The 23,924-nt window shown below is 55.6% G+C and overlaps 1 protein-coding gene across 17 annotated transcripts in view; it reads left to right on the forward strand.

Moving 5' to 3' along the window:
- CDH23 (cadherin related 23) overlaps positions 1 to 23,924 on the forward strand; it is a 381,002-nt gene that overhangs the window by 171,041 nt on the left and 186,037 nt on the right. Inside the window, exon 1 of one of the 17 annotated variants that reach the window (XM_081267139.1) lies at positions 23,801 to 23,906. The exons of the other annotated variants lie outside the window; for them this stretch is intronic. Within the exon in view, the coding sequence (XP_081123265.1) occupies positions 23,816 to 23,906 (91 nt within the window). The 5' untranslated portion in view covers positions 23,801 to 23,815. Of the gene's footprint in view, positions 1 to 23,800; positions 23,907 to 23,924 lie in introns of those variants that run through there. 17 annotated transcript variants of the gene reach the window in all.

Consider the following 23,924-nt stretch of genomic DNA (forward strand, 5'->3'; position numbering starts at 1 on the left):
CCTAAGGCCAAGATGTGGGAGAGCCCTCCTAGGAAGGAATCCATTCTGCAGGAGGTCAGGGTTCCTGGCCTGACTGGCAACACCTGTCCACACTGCCCACCTTCATGAATCCCGCACCTCGGGGGCAAAGCAAGTGTTTCCCAGTGCTCGGGGGCTGCTGCTGGAGACCTGGGGTCACCAGCGAGCCCCACAGGCTGTGCCGTTGGAAGGAGGATGGGCAGCAGCGTGGGCGGGCTCTGGGCTGCTGGAGGAGGGTGTCCTGTCCTCACTGCCCCTAGGCTGGCTCCACACACACCCCGGCCTGGATGGAGTGGGAGTCGGGAGCCAGAACCTTCCCAGAACAGGAGACCACACAGTGACGCTGAGGGCCTCTACCCCACGGCGCTGGTCGGTTCCAGGTTCATGCTGGGTGCCAGGCCACCAGCCTCCACCTCAGCCCTCTCCAGTCCCCAAAGACGCTCCCTTCCACCCCCTGTTCAGCCCCTGCCTTGGAGCAGGAGCTGGAGGGCTGAGGCTCGGGTGTCTGGCTGGGCTCTGGAGCTCAGAGTGGGGGCAGGTGACAACTGCCTGCAGCAGCATCCCGTGGGGTCCCCAGGGGCATGTCCCCTAGGCCAGGTTCCCAACAGCAAACTAGAGGATGATAAGGGAGACCAGAACCACAGAGAGATGTGGGTGGAGGCTGGGTAGGAGGCAGAAACCCCTGGAGGGCAGGGGCACCTGGCATAGCGTTTAGGACTCCCATGGCCGGCACAGATGTGCCTTGAGGGCTTTGGGGAAGATGACAAATGGGTTCCCTCTCGCATGCCAACTTTGACTGAGTGGTAATGGCTGCCCAAAGAGGCTCTGGAAGCCAAAAGGGGTCAGTGCGATGAATGAGCGCAGAGTTCCGTTGGTAGGGTCTGGTGTGGGCATGGGCGTGGAAGGGGCAGCCCCTGTGGCCATGACTTGCTGTCCTGGGTATGTTGGCCCTTGGACCTTGCTTACGGGCGGCTCTTGCTCATCCTCCTTCTCCTGGGTGTTTGCCACTGCTCCTCTGACAGCAAGCGGCTTGAACCCAGGGGCACTTAACCACCGAGCCACATCCCCAGCCCTTTTTTCATATTTTATTTAGAGACGGGATCTTGCTGAGTTGCTTAGGGCTTCATTAAGTTCCTGAGGCTGGCTTTGAACTCGAGATCCTCCTGCCTCAGCCTATCAAGCCTCTGGGATGACAGGCGTGCGCCACTGTACCCGGCAAGGGCAGTTTCTTTTCTCCCCTAAGCATCCTGCCTGGCTCAGCTGCTCCTACTTACCACACCTGCCTGGCTGGGCTGCCGTGGCCTCCCTGAGAGCCAGCCTCACGTGAGCCGAGAGGCAGATGGGTGGGAGGAGCAGGTGGACAGCAGTCTGGGATTTGGCCTTGAGTCTGCTTCCCTTGGATAGTGGAGACACTGCTGCAAAGAACATTGTCTTGCCTGTCTGGGGACAGTTGCAGCCCTGTCCTTGGTGGTCTGGTCAGGACCCATTTATCTTGAAGCAGGCAGAGGGTTGATTCTGTCCCCCTGCCACCCCAGAGCATGCCCAGCAGGGCCTACTCCAGCCCTGGGTCTCAGGGCCTGGGCAGGGCAGGTGAGAGTCCTGAGGGCCACTGGCATGGTGACATAAGTCTCAGGGCCTGTCAGGAGCCTGAGTTGGTGGTGGCGTCTGTCTACATGTGGGAAAGGCCTGCCCACCCCACGCCGGGGGACACAGGTCTGAGCCCACAGGTGATCCATGCATGGCAGCCCGCCCTGCTCCCTGGGCCCCGTCCCCTCTGGGCCGCGCCTCTGCCCGCTGCCGTGGGGATTTATATCTGCACACAGCATTTTCTCCAATACTAATGATCCCTCTGTTTTGCCAAGAACAAAGAGGCCTTCAGCAGTAACTTATGGCTCCATTGCCATCAATTTGTTCCCAGCCCCTTGGGACGGAGGAATGACAAGGTTCTTTCCCTTAGAGGACTTGGCATTGGCCCTGTCTCTCAGCCTGGACCTACCCTGCTGTTACCATGGGCATCATTGCACCTAGGGCTGCCCCAATCGGGGTCTGACCGGCTCCGGTCCCCCACTGCCGACCCAGACTTCAATCTGAGCAGGTGCCCTCTCTGGCCTCGCACCTCCTGCCAGGGACAGCCCTGCTTGAGGAGGTAGCTGGTCCATCCGGGGGGAACACTGGACTTGTAGTCCAAGTGGTGAGTCTGAGCCTCTCTCTGCCAGCAAGGTGTCTGAGCAAGACCTTGGCTTCTCCCAGCCCCGCAGCCCTCATCCGGGGAATGGGGTCAGGAATTCCCACACGGGGGCGATAGTGCAGGAGAGACTCTGAAGAGCCTTCAAACATTCAGGATTAGCAATTGTCAGGGAAAGATCAGGAGCCTGGGTCCTTGGAACTCATGCATTTATTTCCTCCTCCACTCATCTGAGTACAGAGAAACGTTGAGAGTGCGGCTCGGGGGCCACTGTCCAAGGTGGTGACCTCCAGCCCTGCTGGCCACTTCCGCTGCACCTGTGGCTAGTGGGTACCTGAAATGTGGCTTCTCTGAATCAAGATGTATCAGAAGTATAACACTCAGAATTTTGAAGACTTAATATGTAGAAAAGATTATAAAATATCTCACTAATAATGTTTTATATAAGCCAGGCAAGGTGACATGTGCTTACAATCCCAGCCACTCGGGAGACTGAGACAGGAGGATCACAATTTGAGGCCAGTCTCAGCAACTTAGTGAGACTTTGTCTCAAAATAAAAAAATACAGGGGGCTGGGATATAGCTTAGTGGTAGAACACCCTTGGTTCAATCCCCAGCACCACAACCAACCAATGAATCAATGAAAATAATGTTTCATGTGGAGGCTGAGGTGTAGTTCGGCCATCAAGCATGTGCTGAGCATGTGCAAGGCCCTGGGTTCCATCCCCATCACCACTAATAATAATGGTCATCTTTTATATTGATGACGTATTGAATAATATTTTGGACAAACCAGGTTACATGCAATACATTATTATAATTAATTTTTCCTATTTCTTTTTTTAATTTTTTTATGGCAACTAGAGAGTCTTGGATGGCACCTCTGCTGCTCTTCTGTTTGTGGCCACCCTGCTATAGGGTGAGGCTCTCTAGGCTTGGTTTCCCCTGGGGACCAGCTGTGACCTCCCAGGCATTAGCTTTTTTCTAGTCTGTCAAATGGAGAGGACGTCAGCTGCCTGCTGGGTGGGAGGGCTGAGAGGGTGACAGGCCAGGCCAGGGAAGCCATCAAGAGCCCTGGGTTTACTTAAGTGCTGCTCCAGGGTGCAGGGGTGGAGGAGGGGCTTCTCTGGGCCCGGGACTGTGCCAGTGTCCTGAGATGGTGGGGACCAAAGCACTGTCTCGGCACAGGAACCTGCAGCTTGGCTGGAGCGACAGACCTGTAAGCTCTGCTTCCAGTGCCCTGGGACCACGCTGGGCGGAAGCAGCTCAGGATGTCGTGTTGATGGGGACCGATGGCTCCCCAGGGATCCATTAGACGGTTCCCTCCACTTTCCCTGGTTTATGTGCGAAAGTGCCCATAAATAGGAAGTGCACAGGAACCCGAGGGTTGGCGCCTGTCAGGCCTCAGCAGAACGAGGCTCACGGAGGAGAGGTCATCGAAGCCAGGCCCTGACTAGAGCAGGGATGGCCGGGCAGAGTGGTGGGCAGGCGCCCGGGGCGTTCTCCACAGGATTCCAGGGAGAGAAGAGGGACATGAGGCCACCAAGGGAGCAGGGCCGGGACGCGCAGCATAGGGAGTGACTGCTCCGGAGAATTCTAGGCCCTGGTCCTGAGAGCAGCAGGGGCTCAGAAAGGGGCCCAGGGAGGGTTGGGACACCCAGCCACAGAGGTGAACGACACACAGATGGTGTAGGACAGGGAGGAGGCCGGGACCGTCCTGAGTGGCCCCAGGGCTCACGGTGCTAAGCCTGCACCACTGACCCCGCCACAGCCTCTCCCCCTTGGCCCAGATGCACGTTAGAGCCCCTGGTCGGAGAGAGGGCTGCACACTCGGCTCCCAAGCACGGCTGGCTCCAGACTGGCAGCTTCTTCCAGCCGGGTGGCCTGAGGGGACGACTCTCCCTTTCCCCATCTGCAAATTGGGGTCAGTGGTAGCTTTCCCACAGAGTCAGGAAAACAACAGTAAATGTCCCATGTTGGTCGCAGCACCCTGCACAGTGGCCAAGACAGGGAGACCGCCAAATGTGGGCTACAGACTCGTGCCACCAATGGTTTCTTCAGATTGTATCACCTAGTGACATTGGGGCTTTCTTAGTTTGGGTAGGTACACTCCATGACGTTCACTCGATCCCCTAACAAGATGCTTCTCAGAACACGTCCCTATTGTCAAGCCATATGTGACAACACACACACACACACACACACACACACACACACACACACACACACACCATGGAATGTTCCTTGGCCTTTCAAAAGAACAAATGCCCACACCTGTAATCCCAGCCACGGGGGAGTCGAAGGCAGGAGGATCACAACTTGGAGGCCAGCCTCAGCCATTTACAAGATCCTGTCTCAAAATAAATAAATAAACAGATAGATAAGTAAATAGGCTGAGGAGGTAGTTCAAGGGTAGACTGATTGCCTAACATGTGCAAGGCCCTGGGTTTGATCCTAGTGTCACTAAAAAAAAAAAAAGAAAATCTGTCATTTGTGACAATCTGGATGAATTCGTAGGACATTGAGCTAAGGGAAATAGCCACACACAGAGAGACTAATCCTGCTTGATCTCATTTCCATGAGTCTGGGGATGGGGGGGGGGGGACCCAGAGTAACAGAGGATGGGGGAAGGGGAGACGCTGGTCAGGGGGCCAATCGTGCAGTTATGAGATGAGTACGTTCTGGAGACCCGCTGAACAGCAAGGTGACTGGACTAAGAAGAGCACAGCATGCACTAGAACTTGCTCAGAGAGTGGATCTCAGTGTAGTGGTAACTGGGTGAGGTGATGGATGTGTTGGTTAACTTAATTGTGGGACTCACTTGACAATTTATGCTGATATCAAAACACCACGTTGTACACTTTGAATATATGCAATTTATTTGCCAATCACACCCCCGAAAAGCTGGAGAAAAAGTCAGTGATACCAGTGTCAACCGTACGGCGACGTCTAGTAGGCCCTCAGGAGATGTCCGTCATTTTCCCTCCTCCTGCCGTCCATCAGGGTGGTGGAGACAAGCTGCCTCCTGTGGTCAGAAGCCCGGCCTCCCAGGAGGGCAGCAGCCCAGTGAAGGGCTTCTCTCAGTCCCCAGGACTCTCCCAGCAGGGGCCCAGACCCTTCAGACTCTGGATCACCATGGTGGGGAGTCCATCTAGGACAGCATGGGCCTGGGGCCAGCCGTGTGGCGTCACCTGAGAGTCGGTTAGGAGCAGACTCTCGGGCCTGCCCCTGACCTATGTCTCAGGCACTCTGCAGAGTGGCCCGGGACCTCTGACTGCACAAGCCCTCCAGGCGGCTCTGATGCTGTCCCGTCCCTTTCCCAGGGGGAAGCATGTCCAGCCTTACACTCCCCTGCCTGACGAGTCCTGTCATTAGACACTCTCCTCTCTGGTGCCCCAAGGGCCCTGGCCCTCCCGGTGTGGGGACAGGGTGAGCGGCCCACACTGGAGCTCTCTGTGGCCTTCTGCAGGGCAGCCTCCCTCCCCGCCCAGCCCACCTCTGTCCACTCTCTGGGGTGAAGAGGCCTAATCTCTTCTTGCAGCCCTTTCCCCATCTGCCATCTTCTGGTCCCCAGAGCAGGAGGAAGGGACCCCCGTCCACTGGATGCTTGTCATGTGCCAGGCCCAGGCTGGACCCACGTTACCCTGCGCAGCGTATGAGGGAGGGCATGCCTCTCCATCTGCAGACAAGAGGAGCAAGTCTCAGAGATGGGCCTCGGCTGGCCAAGGTCACAGCTGCTAAGTGTCAGGGCAGGAGTCTGAACTCATGTCTCTCAGGCTCCAGGACACACCCAGTGTCCATGATGACAGTGGTTCTCCAAATGTGGCCTCCAGACCGCCCGCATCAGCATCACCTGGGAGCTTGTTACAAATGCAAACTGCATTTCTGCCCCTACTGAGTGAGATTGGGAGTGGAGCCCGGGGACGCTGCTGGTTGGGGTCAGTGGTATCTTTAAATTGGGGACCACACTCTGAGAAGCTGTGGTCTAGAAGAGCCTCTGTTTGCAACAGGAAATGTCCACCTAAGGGGTGGCATTTTGTACGTGAGAGGGAAAAAAAGTCTTACTTTTTAAGCCCTGCATGGTGGCGCACACCTGCAATCCCAGCAGCTTGGGAGGCTGAGGCAGGAGGATCCAAGTTCAAAGCCAGCCTCAGCAACGCAGCGAGGCCCTAAAACAATTCCACAAGACCCTGTCTCTAAATAAAATATAAGAAAGGACTGGGGATGTGACTCGGGGTTAAGCACCCCTGGGTTCAATCCTCAGTACCCCCCAAAAAACATCTATTTTTATATATCTAAATCACAGGTGTGTGTTATACCTGAGGTCTTGAAATTTCACATGAAAATTCCATTTGGATAAAGAACCGGTGAGAGATCAGGGCCACAGCCCTTCACCTCCAGCGTGGAAGGTGGTGGCCTGACTATGAGGTCACCCTGGGGGACATGCCAGGAGTGCTCATGCAGGACAAAGCCTTCCCTTCCCATCTCTGGATTTTATTTCAATGCTATCAATGGAGAAGGCTCTTTGAAAACACATTGAGCACTTTGAAGGGAAGACTGCAGGGGGTGGGAGGGGGTGGCGCAGATAATCGGTTACGTCAGACCAACCTAAGTCCCGGCCACACGTGCCAATAACTGAATCTGTCCTGGGGCTGTGGCCTGGTGGGGCGGCTATCACAGGAGACCATTGTGCCAGGCACATCAAAAGCCCTGCTGATTAAGCTCCTTGGCATTTTTCTCCCTCTGAGAAGTGAAGACTCCAGAGAAACAGAATTGCTGCAGAAATCTGAATGGCACCCGGCAGCCCCTGGCCTGGAGAAGCCTGATGGGGGCCCTGGAGGCCCCAGAACTGAGGGACGCTGGCGGGCACTGGGGGATTGGCCAGGGAGGATTTAGGGCTGATGGAGATGGGTGGTGGCCCTGGAGAGGGCAGAAAGGCCGCAGAGGGGGGTCCTGGCAGGGGTCGGAGTGAGTGTGGCTCAGGGGAAGAGAAGGGGCACAGATGAGGAGAGTCCCGAGCAGACCACCCACCAAGCCTCACCCAGGGGCGGCCCGGGGTCTTGTGGAGTGTATGGGGGGGCGGCCCGGGTGTCCAGGCTCTTGACATTGTGAAAATGGAAGATGCAGGAGAAGGAGGACACAGGGGCTTCTGAGCTCTACATCTAGTTCCTGGGGTCTGATGGGAGCCGACACCAAGGGACACATTCGTAAAGTTAAGTGGACCTGTTACTTTATGCCCTTGACTGTCACCCTAGAGCCACATCCACACATGAACCAGAAGGCCCCTTTCTGCGCCCAGGCAGACATCACTGGTGGATTCCAGCAGCTGGATGGGCCTGTGCCCTTCTGTCACCCCGCCCTGGGGCAGCCCCGGGAGCTGCAGCCAGCGCTGTCCAGGGGTCTCCCTGCGACCTCCTGGCTCTCTTTCTTCAAAACATCTAGGAACCAAGCCTCCGGGGGATTTGATTTAACCACCAAATGCACCCGCCATTGACCTCAGTTCTCTCCCAGGACACCACACCACGGGGGAACCCAGGCAGCCCGTGCCTCACCCCACGTCCTCTCCCTCCTGGGCCAGGGCTGCTTCCTGCCGGGCACCCCACGCCTCCCCTTTAAGGGGCCCGGGTGACCACGCCTGCCCTGTGCTTCCTTCCTGGGGATCACAGCAGCCGTGGGCTTTAACGAGGTTTCGTGGCAGCGGGACAGGGACGCTCCCTTTCCATGTCTCCTCTCCTCCACACTCCCTCATGGCCAGAGCGTCCCTTGGCCGGACATGATGGCCTCCCAGGTGCCCGCTGCCCTGAGGAAGCACCCGCAGCCCTCCCTGCTGCTGGACCAGGGTCCACTGGCCCAGGTGGGCGGGGAATGGAGCTCCGCGCCCTCTCATTGGCCAGCTCAGCTCAGAGCCCAGCCCATCAGCTCCCCTGGGCTCTGCAGACCTGGGGTGGCCGGGGTGGCCTTGGTGAGAGGAATTGGGTTTCAGGTTCATGGAGGCCGCTCTGGATGCAGGAGAGTCTGGTCTGTCCTCCCGGGGTCAGGCGGCACTTGTCCCTCTGATTCTGTGGTTTGGCTTTTTTTTTTTTTTTTGCCTTGACTTTTTATCGACTTCCAAGGACTTGAAGTCTTTAGAGGTTTGTGAAGTTTGCCACCATTTAGTTCGTGTTCTTTCCCTCTTCACCTGGGGCACCTCGGGGCCCCAGAATGGATTCAAACATGACTCTCAGCTCACAATCAACATTGGTCCGTGGATGCCGCTGCTTAGTTTTATTATTAATTTTATTTTGTATTTGGGGTGTTGTTTTTGTTTTTCGCATACTAGGGACGGCATGCAGGGCCACTCTGCCACCCAGCTATATCCCCAGCCCTTTTTATGTTATTTTTTTTATTTTGAGACAGGGTGTTCCTAGGTTGGTTAGGACCTCACTAGGTTGCTGAGCTTGCCTCTAACTTGGGGTCCTCCTGTTTCAGCCTCCTGAGTCACTGGGATTACAGGTGTGCACCACCATACCTGGCCTCCTTCTGAATTTTCACAATATTGTGGAGCCCTCCTACCTCCCGAGGGCTAGACCTCCTCCCTTATCTCCCAGCTGCCCAACTGTCCCTCCTCTGCCATCCCATCCCCTGACTCCCATCTCCCCAACCTCAAGTTTGAATCTTATATCTTCTCATTCCCTTGCTTTTGGGAAATATCTTGTCTCTTGTATGTGGACCACATATTGCTTGGACTTAGTTGTCTTTGAACTTCACCATTTAAAGTACCATTTAATACATTGTCTCCTGGGATATGTTTTCTGCTCAGTATCCAAGATCTATCCCTGTCACCCTGTATAGCTGGTGTTTGTCCCTTTTCTCTACTGCATGTTACTCCATTGTGTGAAAACACCACAGTGCACTGACCCCCCTTCCCATTGGTGGGTGCGTGGGGTGATTTTCACTGTTACAAATGGTGCTGCCGTGGACATCTTGTCTCCCTTGGTGCATGTGAGCTTGCCTGGGGCTACATCCACATCCCCTGCCTTCAGCAAAGCCTACTGTGCCTGGCAGAACCCTGCTCAGATGAGGAACCAAAACCACAGAGCTCCTGAAACCAGTTTAGGGTCACGTGGCCTGTGAGTGGTGGCCCAGGATTCAAACCCAGATCTTCCTGTTTCTGAAACCCATATTCTTTCTGCCATCACTTTTCTGTCCTGCTGGAGAAGCCCGGGACTCTTACCAGCGCTGGTCTGTGAGATGCCCTGCGGTGCCTCCATCCAGTAGAGAAGACGGATAATAAAGAGATCAGCCAGGGCCAGTTTCCCGGCTGCGCTGAGCATCAGGAGACAGCACTGGGGTGAGGAGGAGGTAACAAGGCGAGGAGGCCATCAGGAAGGGGGTCAGGACGGCTGGATCCTGCGGCTGCCCTCACACCCCCAGCCTGGAGCATGGGAAGAGGGGATCTGCCACTCCTGGCTCAGAAAAGGTCTCCCCTGTCTTGGGGGGGCTCTGAACTTGAGATGAGCCCCTCTAAGCCACTCAGATCCCCGCTCCCTTCCTGCTGGGCACCTTAGGTGACTGCTCAGCCTTCAAGCAGCCCCCAGCTGGGGCTAATCTGAAATAAAAGTTTTTATTTATCTAGCTTGATACCCAGTGCAAGGTTAAATCATACAAGAGAAAAAGCAATAAAAGAGAAAGATTAAGTGTAAGGCTCCGTCTTAGGCGTGCCCTTTTGCAATATGGTTACAAAGATATTAAGCCTGAAGTCACCCACAATCCCACATAGCTGTTCCCAGGGCTTTGCGGGGCTTGGAATAGCGGCAGTGGGAGGAGAGACGGGGCGGGCACAAGAGGAGGACCCCCCCCCCGGGTGCCCTGCTGAGAGGGTAAGCCACCAGATGGAGCTCGAATCGCTCAGCCCGTCAGCCACCTCCCACCCGCACCCCCACGCGGCTCTGATTCATGACTTCCCCGGGGAGCAAAACGTTGGCATCTGCACCTACATCCCTATGGGCACATCTGTGTCACCAGAATTTATGTGCCTGCTATGGGCAGGGCACCCTGGGGAGAGCAAGGGGGTGAGAAGGCTCAGTCCCACCTTCCCTCCATCAGCCCAGGCTCCGATATCATGTGATCTTGAGCAGGTTGCTGTCTGTGCCTCAGTCTCCTTATCAGTCAAATGGGAACATGAATAGGGGTCGTGTGAGGGCTAATACAGGAGAAGCTGTCAGACACGCAGTGGGCACTCGGGAGATGTTATGTGTTATTAGCGGGGGCAGTTTATGGTCAGGTTGATGGACTTATGAGAACAACACCTGGTCCTCAAAGTGTGGCAATGAACGGGGTGTCTCAAACCCAGAGTTCACCTCCCCTTTCCCTGCTCCCTGCCCGTGTACCCTGAGGTTACACTCTGCAAAGCCTGCCAAGGTTCCAGAGGCACACGGGGCAGGGAGGGAGCAGTCCCCATGAGCCTTCTGACCGGCCTGCCCGGTCTGCTATCCCGACCCCTGGAGGTGTCCCCCTGCGCTCAGACGCTCAGGGAGGGCGACTCACCACCCCTGATGTCACCACCCTCTGAGCCATTGAACAACCCAGTATCCCGGAAGCCCCATGACCCTGGGGGCAAAACGGATCATGGGCAGAAATAGGGGCTGCTCATCCCCCAAATCAAGTGGGATTCCCCCAGCCCCATCCTGGGGGATCCTCAGGGTAAACAGTGCCCACAGCTCCAGCCCACAGCCCTCTCCTCTCTGGGACCAGACAGGGCCACCAGGACCCCATGCCCCTCCCCCATCTTTCCACCCCAGCCCAGGCTTCAAAGCAATCCGGAAGGAAGGAAGGATGGGGGGAGGGAGGGAAGGAAGAGAAGATGAGAAAAGGGAAAAAGAAACTTTTCCTTCAGTCAAAACAGCACCTTCCTGAGGGTCCACCTACCTGGACCCCAGGGAGAAGCAAAGCCACCTGTACCAGCAGACTGTCAGCAGCCTGAAGCTGGCATATAGAGGAGTAGTCTAGGGGTGGGGAAAGCACTGTCCTGCAGGAAGGCAGTCCTCCAGGGACATTTGGAAGGATCAAGAGAAGGGAGAGGGTCACCAGCCCGGGGGCGATGTGGACACCCGTTCAAAGGACCTTCCTCCAGCCCCAACACCCTCTTAGGGACTGGGGCTCACAGTGGTCTGGGTTTGAGTGCCAGACCAGGGAGTGACAGGAACACAGGAGTAACAGCTCACGCTTCCTGGGAGCTCAAGAGCAGGTCCGAAGTGTCACTTGCCTCCACCTCTCAACCCTCCCAGGGATGCCACGAGGTGGTGCCGCTGTTATCCCCACTTTACAGGTGAGGACACTGAGGCCCGTGCCCAGGGTCACAGAGCTGGTGGGTGGTAGGGCAGGGCACTGAAGCAGCAGGCTGGATCCAGTGCTCCCTGCCCCAGGGCCTGCCTGGGCCCCCCTTTAGGGATCACCAGCTCTACCCAGGACTGACTTCCCATGGCCCTGCCTGGCTGCGCCCCTCTCTCTCTGCCTCCCTGCTGAGTGCTCAGCCTGAGTCAATTAACTGGCCGCTCGTGGTTCAAATATTTGACCAATATCCTGGAAACAAAGATCTCAGAGCCGATATTTTGAGACAGTGATTGAAGTGAACAAACATTGTAGCACAGAACGAATTTATAGCTCAACATTTTCATTCTGCAGGGCTGCGCTCTGTCCCAGCCCCCACCCACAAGGCGCTTCTCTGGGGGGGCCAGAAGGATGGGACCAGGCGGCCTCTGTTTTCTAGCCCCTCCTGCTGCCAGGACCTGAGGATGCACCTTTGACCCTGAACTGAGGCTGCAGGGGCTTCCCAGCACCGCCCAGCAGACCAAGGGTCCTGTTAAAGGGTCTGTGAGGACCTTTCCCTGTGATGAGGGCGGAATTCTTAAATGTCACTAAGAGCCATTTAGCTGCAACTCAAGGGAGCATTTGCAAATGAGGAGTTGAGGCCCTTGGGTACTTTGGGTCCCCTTTAGGTGTCTGTAGGGAGGAGGCAAGTTGCTGTGAATGACCCAGTGAGGTCACTTGGTGGTCTCAGGGAGATGAAGCTGTCATAGAAACTGGAAATGAAAAAACCAGGCCTGGAGAAGCCTCAGGAGTTGTGAACGTGAAAGGTTCATCTGGGCGCGCATGTTTCTAACCCTGGTGCCCATGCCTCGTGTCCCCTGGAACAGAGGGCTGGCCGGGGCCTTGGGGGGGCCACCCCGTGCTCACCTCCCATCTTGCGTTGCCCTGTGTGTGTGGCAGCTGGTTCTCTGCTGTGATATTCTTAAATTGTTCCCCTTCGAGTAAGTGTTCAAAGGAAAAAGATCGAGTGGAATTAAAGAAAAAATATTAACTGCCTGATTCAGGTTGCAAATCTGGCTGAGGTGGGAGGTGACATCAGCTGCCTGGAGACCGGGGACCCTGGTGGAGGCAGAGTCGGCCTGACTTTTCCACATCTGGAGAAAGGGAAGGATGAGGGAGCCCCCAGGGGCTTCAGAGAGTCACCTTAATACAGACCAAGGGCTAGGGACAGCGACCGGACAGGGCAGGCACCCAGGCAGAGCCGCCCTCTGTTAAAGGAGCGTGGGTGTGAGGCACTTTGGCCATGGAGCGCCAGCGCTGTTCCTGGTCCTCCTGTAGGACCGAGCTCGTGCTGCGTAGGCGCCAGGAGGGCATTCCGGCAGGAGGGGCCCGAGGAGCAAGGACAGTGAGGGAGGACGGAGGGCAGCGGCTAGACCATGGGGCTGCAGAAGAGGAACTGGGGGGCGATTCGAAGGTCCCGAGGCCAGGCCAAGGGGTGAAGCCGTCCACCCAGGGCCTCCGGGGTGGGAGAACCCAGAGCGCTCTGGAGCTCCGGCGGACGGGGAGGGCCTTCTGTGAGTGTCAGGGCTCCTGCAGGAATCCAGAGCAATCTGTCCCCAGGGCCGGGCCCCCGTGACCAGGAACAGGGACACCCGAACGTCCTCTGTCGTACAACATCTGTCCTCGTTTCCTGTCACTGACTGAACACCTCCAGTGGCTTAAAACAGCACAAGTTTCTTCTCTGTTCTGGAGAGCAGGAGTCTGAAGCGAGTGTCACAGGACTGAGACGGAGGTGTCAGAGACCCGTTCCCTCGGGGGTGCAGGGCAGGGCCCCTCCCTGGCCTCTCCAGCTCGGGGTGGCTGTGGGCATTCCTCCCTGTGTGGCTGAGTCTCTCCAATCCCCTCGTCCCTGATCACGTGGTATTTGGCCCTCCTGTGGTGACATCTCCTTCTGGCTTCAGCTTAGAAGCACACCATGGTGACATAGAGCCCAGCAGATAGTCCAGGGTGGACTCTCACCTAAAGCCCTTTCACAATTCACATCTGCAAAGTCCCTTAAGTCGCGGGAGATATCATCCCACAGCATCCTTCTGAGGGTCCAGGGAGTGGGCCCAGACGCCTCTGATGTGCACCAGCCTACCATGTCCCCGTCTCTCCCGGCTCCCTCACGGTCTCTCCTGTCCTCGATGGTCACACCACCTCCTCTCCACCACGGCTGCTCTTGAAATGTCCTTTGGGCTGCCATCTTAGCCATCAACCAGCTCTGTCTAAAGCTTTTCTAATTCCAAGTTTCCTAGAGGCGGCCAGCAAGGCCAGCTCAGCGTCATAAGCATTGTCCTGGAGTCGCAGGGAGCTGGCAACCGGAGATGGGGTCACTCCAGGCGGCCAGCACAAAAGGGGGCAGCAGGGTCCCAAATACCTCCAGGACGTTTTCCAGACAGACGGGAGACCAGTGGGACCGAATCGAGCTCGGAGAAGCCGACCGGGTATAAATATGGGAACTTGATGTATGGCAGAGGGGGCGCCACAAATCAGTGGGGACAGGTGACTTGTTCCGTGGCGGGTGTTGGAAAACCAGCTCACTATCTGCAGAAAAATAAAGCAAGATCCTACCGTACACCAGATGCCAAGGTGGACTCGGGATGGATTAAAGACCAAAATGTGAGAGTAAAATACAAGGGCTCATAAAAGGGAACGTGGGGGTATATCTTGGTGACCTTGTGGTAGGAAAGGACTTCTTAGCCCCCAAAGAGCACGTGCCCCCGAAGAAAAATGGGTCCATGTCAAAGGAGTTCCGATTCCATAGGAATAGATGGATGGGGTCGCAGCAGATGACCGTGGAGAGAGGGGTTTTGTGACAATTAAAATCAGCACGGGACTCAGCGCTGGGATATAGAGGAGACCCTGGAAACCAGCAGGGAGAAGCTGGGAAATCCAAGGGAAAACAGGCAGTCGGGACTTACCGAATGAGCTACCGAGACACCAGCCGGCGTTTGTAGAGACACTGAAACTGACTAAGCAGAGACAGGTGACGGCCACTGCCAGGTCCAGCCTCTTTATGTCCCACCTCAGCACAGGGGCCAAGTCCTTCCCTCGGCAGCTTTTGGGCAGTCTGAGAGCTGAGAGTGGGATTTTTATTTTTTAATTTGGTACCAGGGATTGAACCCAGGGGGGCTTAACCATTGAGCCACATCCCCAGCCTTTCTTATCTATTATTTAGAGACAGGGTCTTGCTAATTAAGTTGCTGAGGCTGGCTTTGAACTTGTGATCCTCCTGCCTCAGCCTCCTGAGCTGCTGGGATGACAGACGTGCTCTACTGTGCCCAGCAAAGAGTGGGTTTTAAAAACAAGAGGTTTGTTGTTTCTCTGTTTGTTTGGTACTGGGGATTGAAACCAGGGAGGCATCATCATTGAGCACATCCCCAGCATTTTTTTTAATCTTTTATTTTGAAACAGGATCTCGCTAAGTTGCGGAGGCAGACCTTGAACTTGAGATCCTCCTGCCTCAGCCTCCCAAGTTGCTGAGGTTACAGGTGTACACCTCTGCTTAAAGAGGAGAGGATTTTTGCAGTTGATCTGAGTTCGGTAAATAATATCAATTAAGCAAAATGTTATCCCCCGTACCCCAAGTTCCATTTGTTTCATTACAAAATCTGTAGTATAAGAAATTGGGCTCAAGTATTGTTATATTTCAAATGCATCAAAAATGTTTGAGGGGGCTGGGGATGTGGCTCAAGCGGTAGCGCGCTCGCCTGGCATGCGTGCGGCCCAGGTTTGATTCTCAGCACCACATACCAACAAAGATGTTGTGTCCGCCGAGAACTAAAAAATAAATATTAAAATTCTCTCTCTCTCTTTCTCTCTCTCCCTCTCTCCCTCTCTCTTAAAAAAAAAAAAATGTTTGAGGCCACTTGTTTTCTTTCTTGTTAAAGGAGTACTATCATAATGTCCTTGGTTTTTGCCTCTTGGCCTGTGAAGTTTAAAATATTTACTGTGGTCTTCTACAGAGAGGTTCACGGTCCCTGGCACTAAGGAATATTCCTGATCCTTAAGAAGCCACATGCTGTTAGGTTGAATCACATAAAATCACTTTTTTTTAGGTCAAAAATGGTTGAATGTCAGCTGTTTCATATGGTTTAACTTAATGAACCTACAGCAAAATAAATATTTAAAACCTACTGTTAGGTAATAAGAGAAGGGACAGCGTAATGTCATGTCTGTAAGATAAAAGGAAGCCAGCCATGTTTAGCAAGAAGACACACATGCTCCGGCACACATGGCCACGCACTGCAATCGGTACTTGCTTTGGCGAAGAGTGGGGGTGGGATGAGGCATGTGCAGTGACACTTCCTGGCATGGGTTGGGTGGTCTGCTTGAAGCTCACATGGTAACTCATTTAATCCTCATAGCACCAGGATGAGGGAGGTACTATCACTGTGCCACTTTATGGATGACAACACAACTCAGAGAGGTGAAGTCACTTGCCTGAGGCCGCTCAGCTTGTAAAGGTGAGAGGCAGGATTTGGATGCAGGCCATGTGGGCCCATTTCAGAGATCAAATCTGAAGTCCGGTGAAGCGGGTATAGTTAAAGGGGGTTGGTGGACCCAACATATCGGTAAAAGCAAACTCTCCTTTCACCTACACCCCATCCCTGCCCACCCCATGCCCAAGAAATCCCCGGCATTTCTTGCTCTTCTACCTTCACATGTCACCCTGAGAACGTGGAGGACCAGCAGGTGTGGCCCTCCTCGGGTTGCCCGGGCTGACTGTGGGATGGACCACAGTTGGCACCAGGCCACCTGCTCCGGCTCCCAGGCCTTTCTGTCAGCCCAGCCTCCTCCAAGCCAGAGCTGAGGCCCGTCTTTCTACCTCGGAATCCTTGTCTCTTCCTCTTGCGCAAAGCGGGCACCAGGCGGCTGTCCTCAGCGCCCCTGTGACTCAGACCGCTAAGTGGGGCTGGGCTGAGGGCCCTGGCTCTGCGGGTCCCTCCCCTTGGTGACGAGCTCTGACTGTCCTGAGCTCTGAGGGCTGTGCTTCTGCCCTATTCCGATCAGGGGGCGGGGCTCTGCTCAGAGGGCGGGGCTCTGCTCAGGGGGCGGGGAAGTCCGGGCTCAGCATGGAGGAGGACAGCCCTGGGTGCAGGCAGAAAACAAAGCCACCTGGACCCTGTGACTAGTAGCCACACCAGTATGTCGTGTGAGACACTCTGCAGAGGTTGTGCTTTATACTTAGAATAAGCACCACAGTGTCCCCATTTCACAGGTGAGGAAACTGAGGCCCAGAAAACTTACGTAACATATAGGGCCATGGTAGGCCAGGAAGTGGCAGAGCCAGGATTCAAACGTAGGTCTCTGTGAGTCTGAAACCCACATGCTTTCCACAGGGCCACCCTGCCTCACTGGGTTGTCAGAGAGCCCTGTCAGGTGCAGACCCCACCTACGTTAATCCCATTTACAGATGGGTAAACTGAGGCTCTAGATGGTTGGTGCAGTGGTAGAAACTGAACTGGCCCCTGGTCTTGATTCAGTTCTCCATCCATAGACTGCTCCCACCCTCACCAGGACCCTCCCCTTCAAGTCAAGGCAGTAAGAGGATAATTAGAAGTGGAGGTGAGATTAGGGGTGCCCATGGTTGGCACAAGAAGCCATGAGGGACCTCATGGTTGGTGAGTCAGTAAGGGTCAAGTTAGCCAGGTATAGTGGCACATGTCTGTAATTCCAGCCACTCAGGAGGCTGAGGCAGGAGGATTGCAATTTTGAGGCCAGCCTCAGCAACTTAATGAGGCCCTCAGCAACTTAGACCCTACCTCAAAATGAAAACTAAAAAGGGCTGGGGATGTGGCTCAGTGGTAAAGCACCCCTGGGTTCAGTCCCCAGTAACACCCCCCTCCCCCCTGAATAAAAAGGGCAAACTTGCAGAAAGTGTTGGGAGCCAGGCTGACTCATGGCGTGGGTCAGGAGGGAGCCATGGGGGGCTTTAGAGGAGGGGTGGGGCATGACCTGACACTTCACAATGCCTGCTTGTCCAGCCCGGGTCTGCTGCCCAGCGGCAGCCAGCCTCCCTGCACCCAGCACTCCCTCCCTCTCAGGCTGGGGACATTGGGTCGCTGAGGTCAGGTCTTTGTTTGAAGGACAGATAATTAATCGAACAAAGTAATCCCCAGCGCACTTGGGCAGATTTATGGAGATCGCCTCTGTCCCGGGAACTCTGCCTGGTCATCTTTCATTTCCCAGGCACAGCGAGTGACTTGTTAGGCCCCACGCCAGCAGGAGTTTCATTCAGGGGAGTCCTGCGGACAAGGGGAGATTGACAGTCCAGGCCTGGGCAGGAGGCGGGGGCAGCACCGGGAAGGGGGGAGCCTGTGGCCCCTCAGCCTCCCCCTTGCCCCTGGCCGACCTCATCTTTCTCCCAGCACGGGGCCCTTTCCCAGAGCTACCGATCAGGGGCCACGGGACCCAGATGCCATCCACCCCCTCTGTAACTGAAGCCCTGGTCATGTTCCCCGGGGGGTCCTGCAGCCGGTGTACTTCGGGCCTAGCGCTGGGAGCGGGAGTGGATCCATCTGGGCAGGGGTTGGTGGGCCAGGGCTAAGGTCAGAGGTGGCCTTCTTTCCTGGCCTGGTTGAGGGGGATATGTGGGCTAGGGCTTTGCTCGGAGCTGGGGCCCCGCCAGGAGCTCCTTCCACAAGCCGAGGGCTCACGCCTCCTCCTCAGAGAGTCTCCAGCCGGCAAAATGCCCCCTAAGGCAGGGCCTGATCCAGCAGGACCCTGTACTCCCCCACCCCCTCCGGGGGCATCTCTGCAGAGCTGGGAGCAGATGCTCAGGGGCTCGCTGGCTTCCCTGAGAGTCAGCCCTCTACCAGGGCCCAGAGCTCCGAGCTGCTCCTGCTGTGGGAAAGGAAGCCCTGGGGCCAGTGATTGAGAAGGACCTCGGGCTGTGATCTGAGGGGGACCCAGCAGGAAAGACCCTCAAGTCTGGACTTTTTCAAAAAGGTGGTCAGCGACTTTGGAAAGATTTGGTTGTTGAGCCTCGTCCCTGGCTGAAAGGACAAAGGCGTCCTTCTTTTTCCTGTTTCTTGCTCCATCAGCACAAGTTCCTCCCCATGTGAGCCAGGGGACGGGAGCGTCTTGGGACATCCCTTCCTGTCTGGCTGTGCTCATTCATCAAGCGTTCTCCAATCGCCTACTTGGTGTGGGGCACTGGGCCAGGGGCTGGGGACATAGTGTGACATCCAGGCCTGAGGCTGCACTGGGAGGATGAGGGCACTCTGGACACTGCTGAGACAGGAAAGCCAGCGGCTCAGCCCACCCCACCCTCTGCCCACTGCCCAGCCCAGGACCCCTTTCTCAGCAGAGAAGCAGGTCCCACGTTCCATAGCAAATGTGAAGTATGAGATATATAGAGCTGGACACAGTGGTGCACCTCTGCAATCCCAGCAGCTCAGGAGGCTGAGGCAGGAGGATTGCAAGTTCGAGGCCAGCCTCAGCAACTTTGTAAAGTCCTAAGCAACTTAGCGAGACCCTGTCTCAAAATAAAAAATGAAAAGGGTTGGGGATGTGGGTCAGTGGTTAAGTCCCCCTGGGTTAAGTCCCCAGTACCAAAAACAAAAAAGAAAGAAATATTTAGAGAAGTGCGAAGCTGATAAAGCTCGCCCCAAGGACCCGCCTCCTGGAGAGCGCGTTGCCAGTTTGTCGCATTTGCTTCCTGTCTTTCTGGCTCTCCTTTGTGTTCTTGTTTAAGAAATGAAACATTGTTGCTAAACATCTTTTTCTTTCCTGTCAGTGACTTTGGAGGTCACCTTTGAGAGCCATGCAGCAAGGGTTAAAGTCTCTGATCCAAACGGGACCCCTGACCTTGTTATGCCAGACTCGTGGGACCCCAATAGACCCCCAGGAGCCGAATCTGATGCAATCACACAAGAGTCTTTATTGCAAGCTCGAGCCTGGACTCACAACCATTCCCGACGCAGCGGTCCCAGGGAGTGAATCCCGGTCCTTTGTTCAGTGAGATTTTATAGGTTTTGGGGGGATACTCTATGCGTCACAACATCACCCAGCAAATCATTCCATACTGCAGGAAAATCAAACAACAACTCTTAACATTGATTAGCACATTCACTGGCAGGAACAAGTTGGGTAGGGGTGATTGGTTAGTACAAGAGGGGGATTCGTTTGAACTGATTGGTTTAAACCACGAGGGGTGTACGTGCTGAACTACATGGTTTCCAACATGTTATCAACCACCATAAACTACTGGGGGATCATCTGGCATCCCAGGTATTTCCCTGTCTCATGCTGATTGGAGGTCGCTAGGGGGTTGCTATGGGTCCTCACCTAGCCTGACTGAGTCAGGGACACCTGGAGCCCCAGATTTCTCCTGTTATTTGTAAATAAACAACTCAGCAGGGTGGGTACATGCCTAGGAGTGCTCTGTGAGTTTTTCCAAGGACAAGGGTCACGCCCGCTTCCTTGGACAGGCTTTGCTCTGAGGTAGAGGCTGGTTTCCCAAAAATGGAGTCACAGCAGTTTCTCAACCTGACTGTGGGCTGTGTCTTAGGTGACACTGGGGAGCCGCCGCCCTGTGTGGTGGGTAACGCCACGTGTGGTCGTTGTCTGGAAGTCTTGGTGAGAGCTGTGTATAGCGTTCAGAGATGGAATTTGTTCTTAGAACATCACAAACAATTGGTGGATGGGGCTGATTTTAAAATAACTAAGATTGGCAAATTTTTGATGATCGTTGAGACTTGGGGGTGAGCACGGAGACCTTCACTGTGTTCCTGTCTCTCCATCTGGCCATACTTAGAATTTTCCGTAGGAAATTTTTTTTCAATAGGGAGGGAAATAATAATTTTAAAAATAAATAGAAGGGTTTTTTTGGTGTGCATGTGTGGTTCCCAAAGCTGCCAGGGGACCAGAGGACTGGTCTGGGATCTGCTCTGAACGGTGGCCTGGACAGGCATGCAGACTTGGGCCAGACTGAGGTCAGCCCTTCGGGTGTCCTTGCTGTGTGGTACTGGCCGAGCTACTCCCCATCTCTGATCCTGAATCCTCCAGGGTTGAAGGAAAAGTTTGAACCTGGTGGATTCCGAGTGCCCTTCCTGACTTGTGTGCTCAGAGTCCCCCCCTGGAGGAGAGCCGTGGAGCAGCCCATTAGCCCCTTGAGTGTCTTCAGTGAGTTTTCCAGACCAGCAGTTCCTGGGCTCAGTCTTTGCAAAAAGGGTTCAGTGGCCAGAAAGTTAGAGAAACCCTGTATCATAACGTCCTTGTCCTGGCAGGTCACCGCACCTATTAGCACATCCAAGGCCCTGACAAGTCCTGCCTGGGACTCACCTGACCAGCCTTCCCCAGATTTGACCACGACGCTTTGGGAGTCGGTTTAACTAAACTTCCATCATCGATTCCCGGGGACACCCTGGCCTTCCTGTCCTCGGGGACTCCTGCCCTCTAGGACAAATCTGCCATCTTTTCTCACCACCACGAGGATTCTGACTCGTTCTCAGGAGGTCAGAGTCTGGGGATCTCCATGCTGCCGGGTGGGTCTGCACTTCAGTCTGTGGTGCTTCCCCCCAGTCGTCCCCGACCAGAACGTCTGCCTTGGTGTCATGCTCTGCGTCACCACCCAGAGGCCGGGACCCTCCCCACCTCAGGAAAGTGGGCACAGTCGGTGGCTTCCCTGGCTGAGGTCTAGAAGCTGCCCTCCTAGGGACGGGGAGGAGAGGGGACATAGACTCTGGCAGCCCAGGCTCTGGGTTCAAGCCTCAGCCCCACCCATCACAAGCCACATGACTGGGACAGGTGTGTTCACCTGTGACCTCCGTTCTCTAATCGGTGAGGCCCTTCCCACGAGGATCATGCAGCATAGAATATCAGTGTTCAGTTCCCTTCTTTTTCTGGAGGAATCATAATAATGGCCAACATGGACTGAGCCCTTAAGTGCACGATCCTCACGTCTCTGAGATAAGAAGTATCCCGCCTTCTACAGTCAAGGAAATGAGAGCCCAGAGAGGGCAGGTAACTTGCCCAAGGCCACACAGCTGCTGAGGATGGATGTTGAGGTTTGAACCCTGGTCCTAGCTACTACAACATCCCCCTCTTTTTAAAAGATCAGATCCTTATGAGGACGCTCTGATCCTTCCAACCTCAGGAACCCCTCCTGCCTGCTCAGGGCTTGTGGTCCAGGATCTGGAGGGTAGGAGGTCACACCCTGTGCATCCTGAGTGAGCATTTGCACATGACAGTGACATGTGGCTAACACCTAAGCAGTCCTAGGACTTCCAAGTTCCCTGATGCTCGGGCTCCACGCTGTCCTGGGGGGCCTCGGACTCCAGCACCTCCATCTATTTCTCTGGTTTGGGCCCTTGGACAATTCTGGGCTTCTGGGTGAGATGGCGTCCCATTCTGGTGCTGAAATAAGACACGTGAACACCCATCGCCGTTGAAGAGCCCCTCGCTTTTCAACCAGGGAGGACCCTGAGGCCTGGAGAAGTTAAGTGACTTGCCCAGGGTCAGCAGCTGTCCCCTGAGCCCCAGGCAGGTCTGTCTTCTCTGCAGACTGGGAACAGGGCTGAGACCGAGGGGCCCTGCAGTCCCTCAAGGTCACAGCAGCCCGCCCTGCCAGCTGGTGGCCAGCCTCTATGAAGATAACTCGTCGGGGCCGCTCCCTGAACCTCATCTGACCACATCTATTCTGGGCGGCGGAGCCCTGACGGAGCACAATTTGATTCATAAATTACCGGGCTCAAGGTGTGTGTGATGGTTCTCCTTCCCCAGACTTGAAAGTCATTTCCTCTGGAACTTGCTGTGCTCGGGGCGGGAGGGGTGGCGTGGGCCTGGGGACCAGTGCTCCTGAAGGAAGGTGGCAGATAAGGTGGCCGCTGTGCCCCAGCTCTCGCTCCCAGAGACTCAGAGGCAGATGCTGATCAGCAGGTGAGGGAACAGGCCCCCGGGGAAGCTCCTGCCCACACCCCGTGGCCGGAAGTGGTGGCCCTGGGATTCAAACTCAGGCCCTCTGATGCCAAAGCTCCACTGGAAGGGGAGGCTCAGGGGCGCCAAGGAGCCTTGTCCACAAACCGGCATCGCATCCCACCTGCCCCACCTCGCCACGGTCCTTTCTCGTGACATCATCCGGGTCCAGGCGCTGTATAGTTCCACCTGCCCCCAGGCGCCTGGTCCGCCTTGATGGTACCTGATGTTGGCTCAGCCCTTGAGAGTTTGCAAAGCGTTTTCAGACCTCTTATCTCAGTGAACCTCCAAACACCCCTGTGAGCAGACAGACATTCTCACCCCCAATGAGGAAACGGAGGCTCAGAGAGGCCCACAAGCCCCAAAGCATGAATTTAGTCTCTGAATTTTACACCCAGTCCTTTATGGGTTCTTCAGTCAGCTGCTTCATACATGTGCCTTGTCCTTCCCCTGAGGGTGGACGTTAGGTGGTGAGCTCCCTGAGGGTCTCCCCGCCCCACCTCCACCCTGTGCCCAGTGCAGAGGGCCCAGTAAGGTGGTCTCTGGTGCCCACCCCCCCCAGAAGCCCCGCGCCTGGGCCTGTGTTTCCTCTATCCCATTGCATGGAGCCCCACAGTGGGGTGGGGACACGCAGCCAGGATGATAGACAGCATGTCCTCCTGGGCCTCCTTCTCCTTGGGCATCTGATCACCGTGCTCTTTGTTTTCCTAAGTGTCTCCCCTCCCTCCCTCTCACCCTCTCCCTCCGGGACAAGGCCTTTCAGATCATCAAATATCAAGTGCTGCTTATTCGAGGGCTGAGATGGCTTTATCGGAGCCGTAAATCTCCCCGAGCCCTGACCTGTCCCGGGTGCCAAGCTTGCAAGAGTTATGTGGGCTCTGGAGGCGGCCGAGCAGATGGCCTCGGGGCCGGGCCTAAGGAGAGACCCCGTTGAGGGGGATGAGGGTGTTCTGGGCCCACCTGCTCCAGGCCTGGAGGGAAGCAGGTGCAGGCAGGTGAGCAGGTGGCTCAGAGGGATCTGCAGCCCTGCTCCCCTCGCCTGCCCCTGCCTGCCCCTCACCTGCCCGCCTGCCTCCGCCCAGCTGCCACGGGAGCACCATCCACCCAGGACATTCTGCACGTGGGCAGCCAGGGGCCACCTGGGACCCAGAGGCCCCATGCTAAGCCCAGCAAGGTCACTAAGTAACCACGTGTCTTTTTTTTTCCTTTAATGGCACTGTGGATTGAACCCAGGGGCGCTTGACCACTGAGCCACACCCCAGCCCTGTTATTTTTTTATTTAGAGACAGGGTCTTGCTAAGTTGCTGAGGCTGGCCTAGACCTCATCATCCTGCCCCACACCGGCTACCATGTGTCCTGGACATGTCACCTCTCCTGACTGAGCCTTGGTATCACCACTGGATAAATGGGTGCCGTGCAGGCCTCGTGGGCACGTGGACGATCTGGCGAGAGGGTGCGTGTGAACAAACAT

The sequence above is a fragment of the Spermophilus citellus genome, assembly GCF_964194105.1.
Source record: "Spermophilus citellus genome assembly, chromosome: 15".
In the NCBI taxonomy this organism is placed as follows: domain Eukaryota; kingdom Metazoa; phylum Chordata; class Mammalia; order Rodentia; family Sciuridae; genus Spermophilus; species Spermophilus citellus.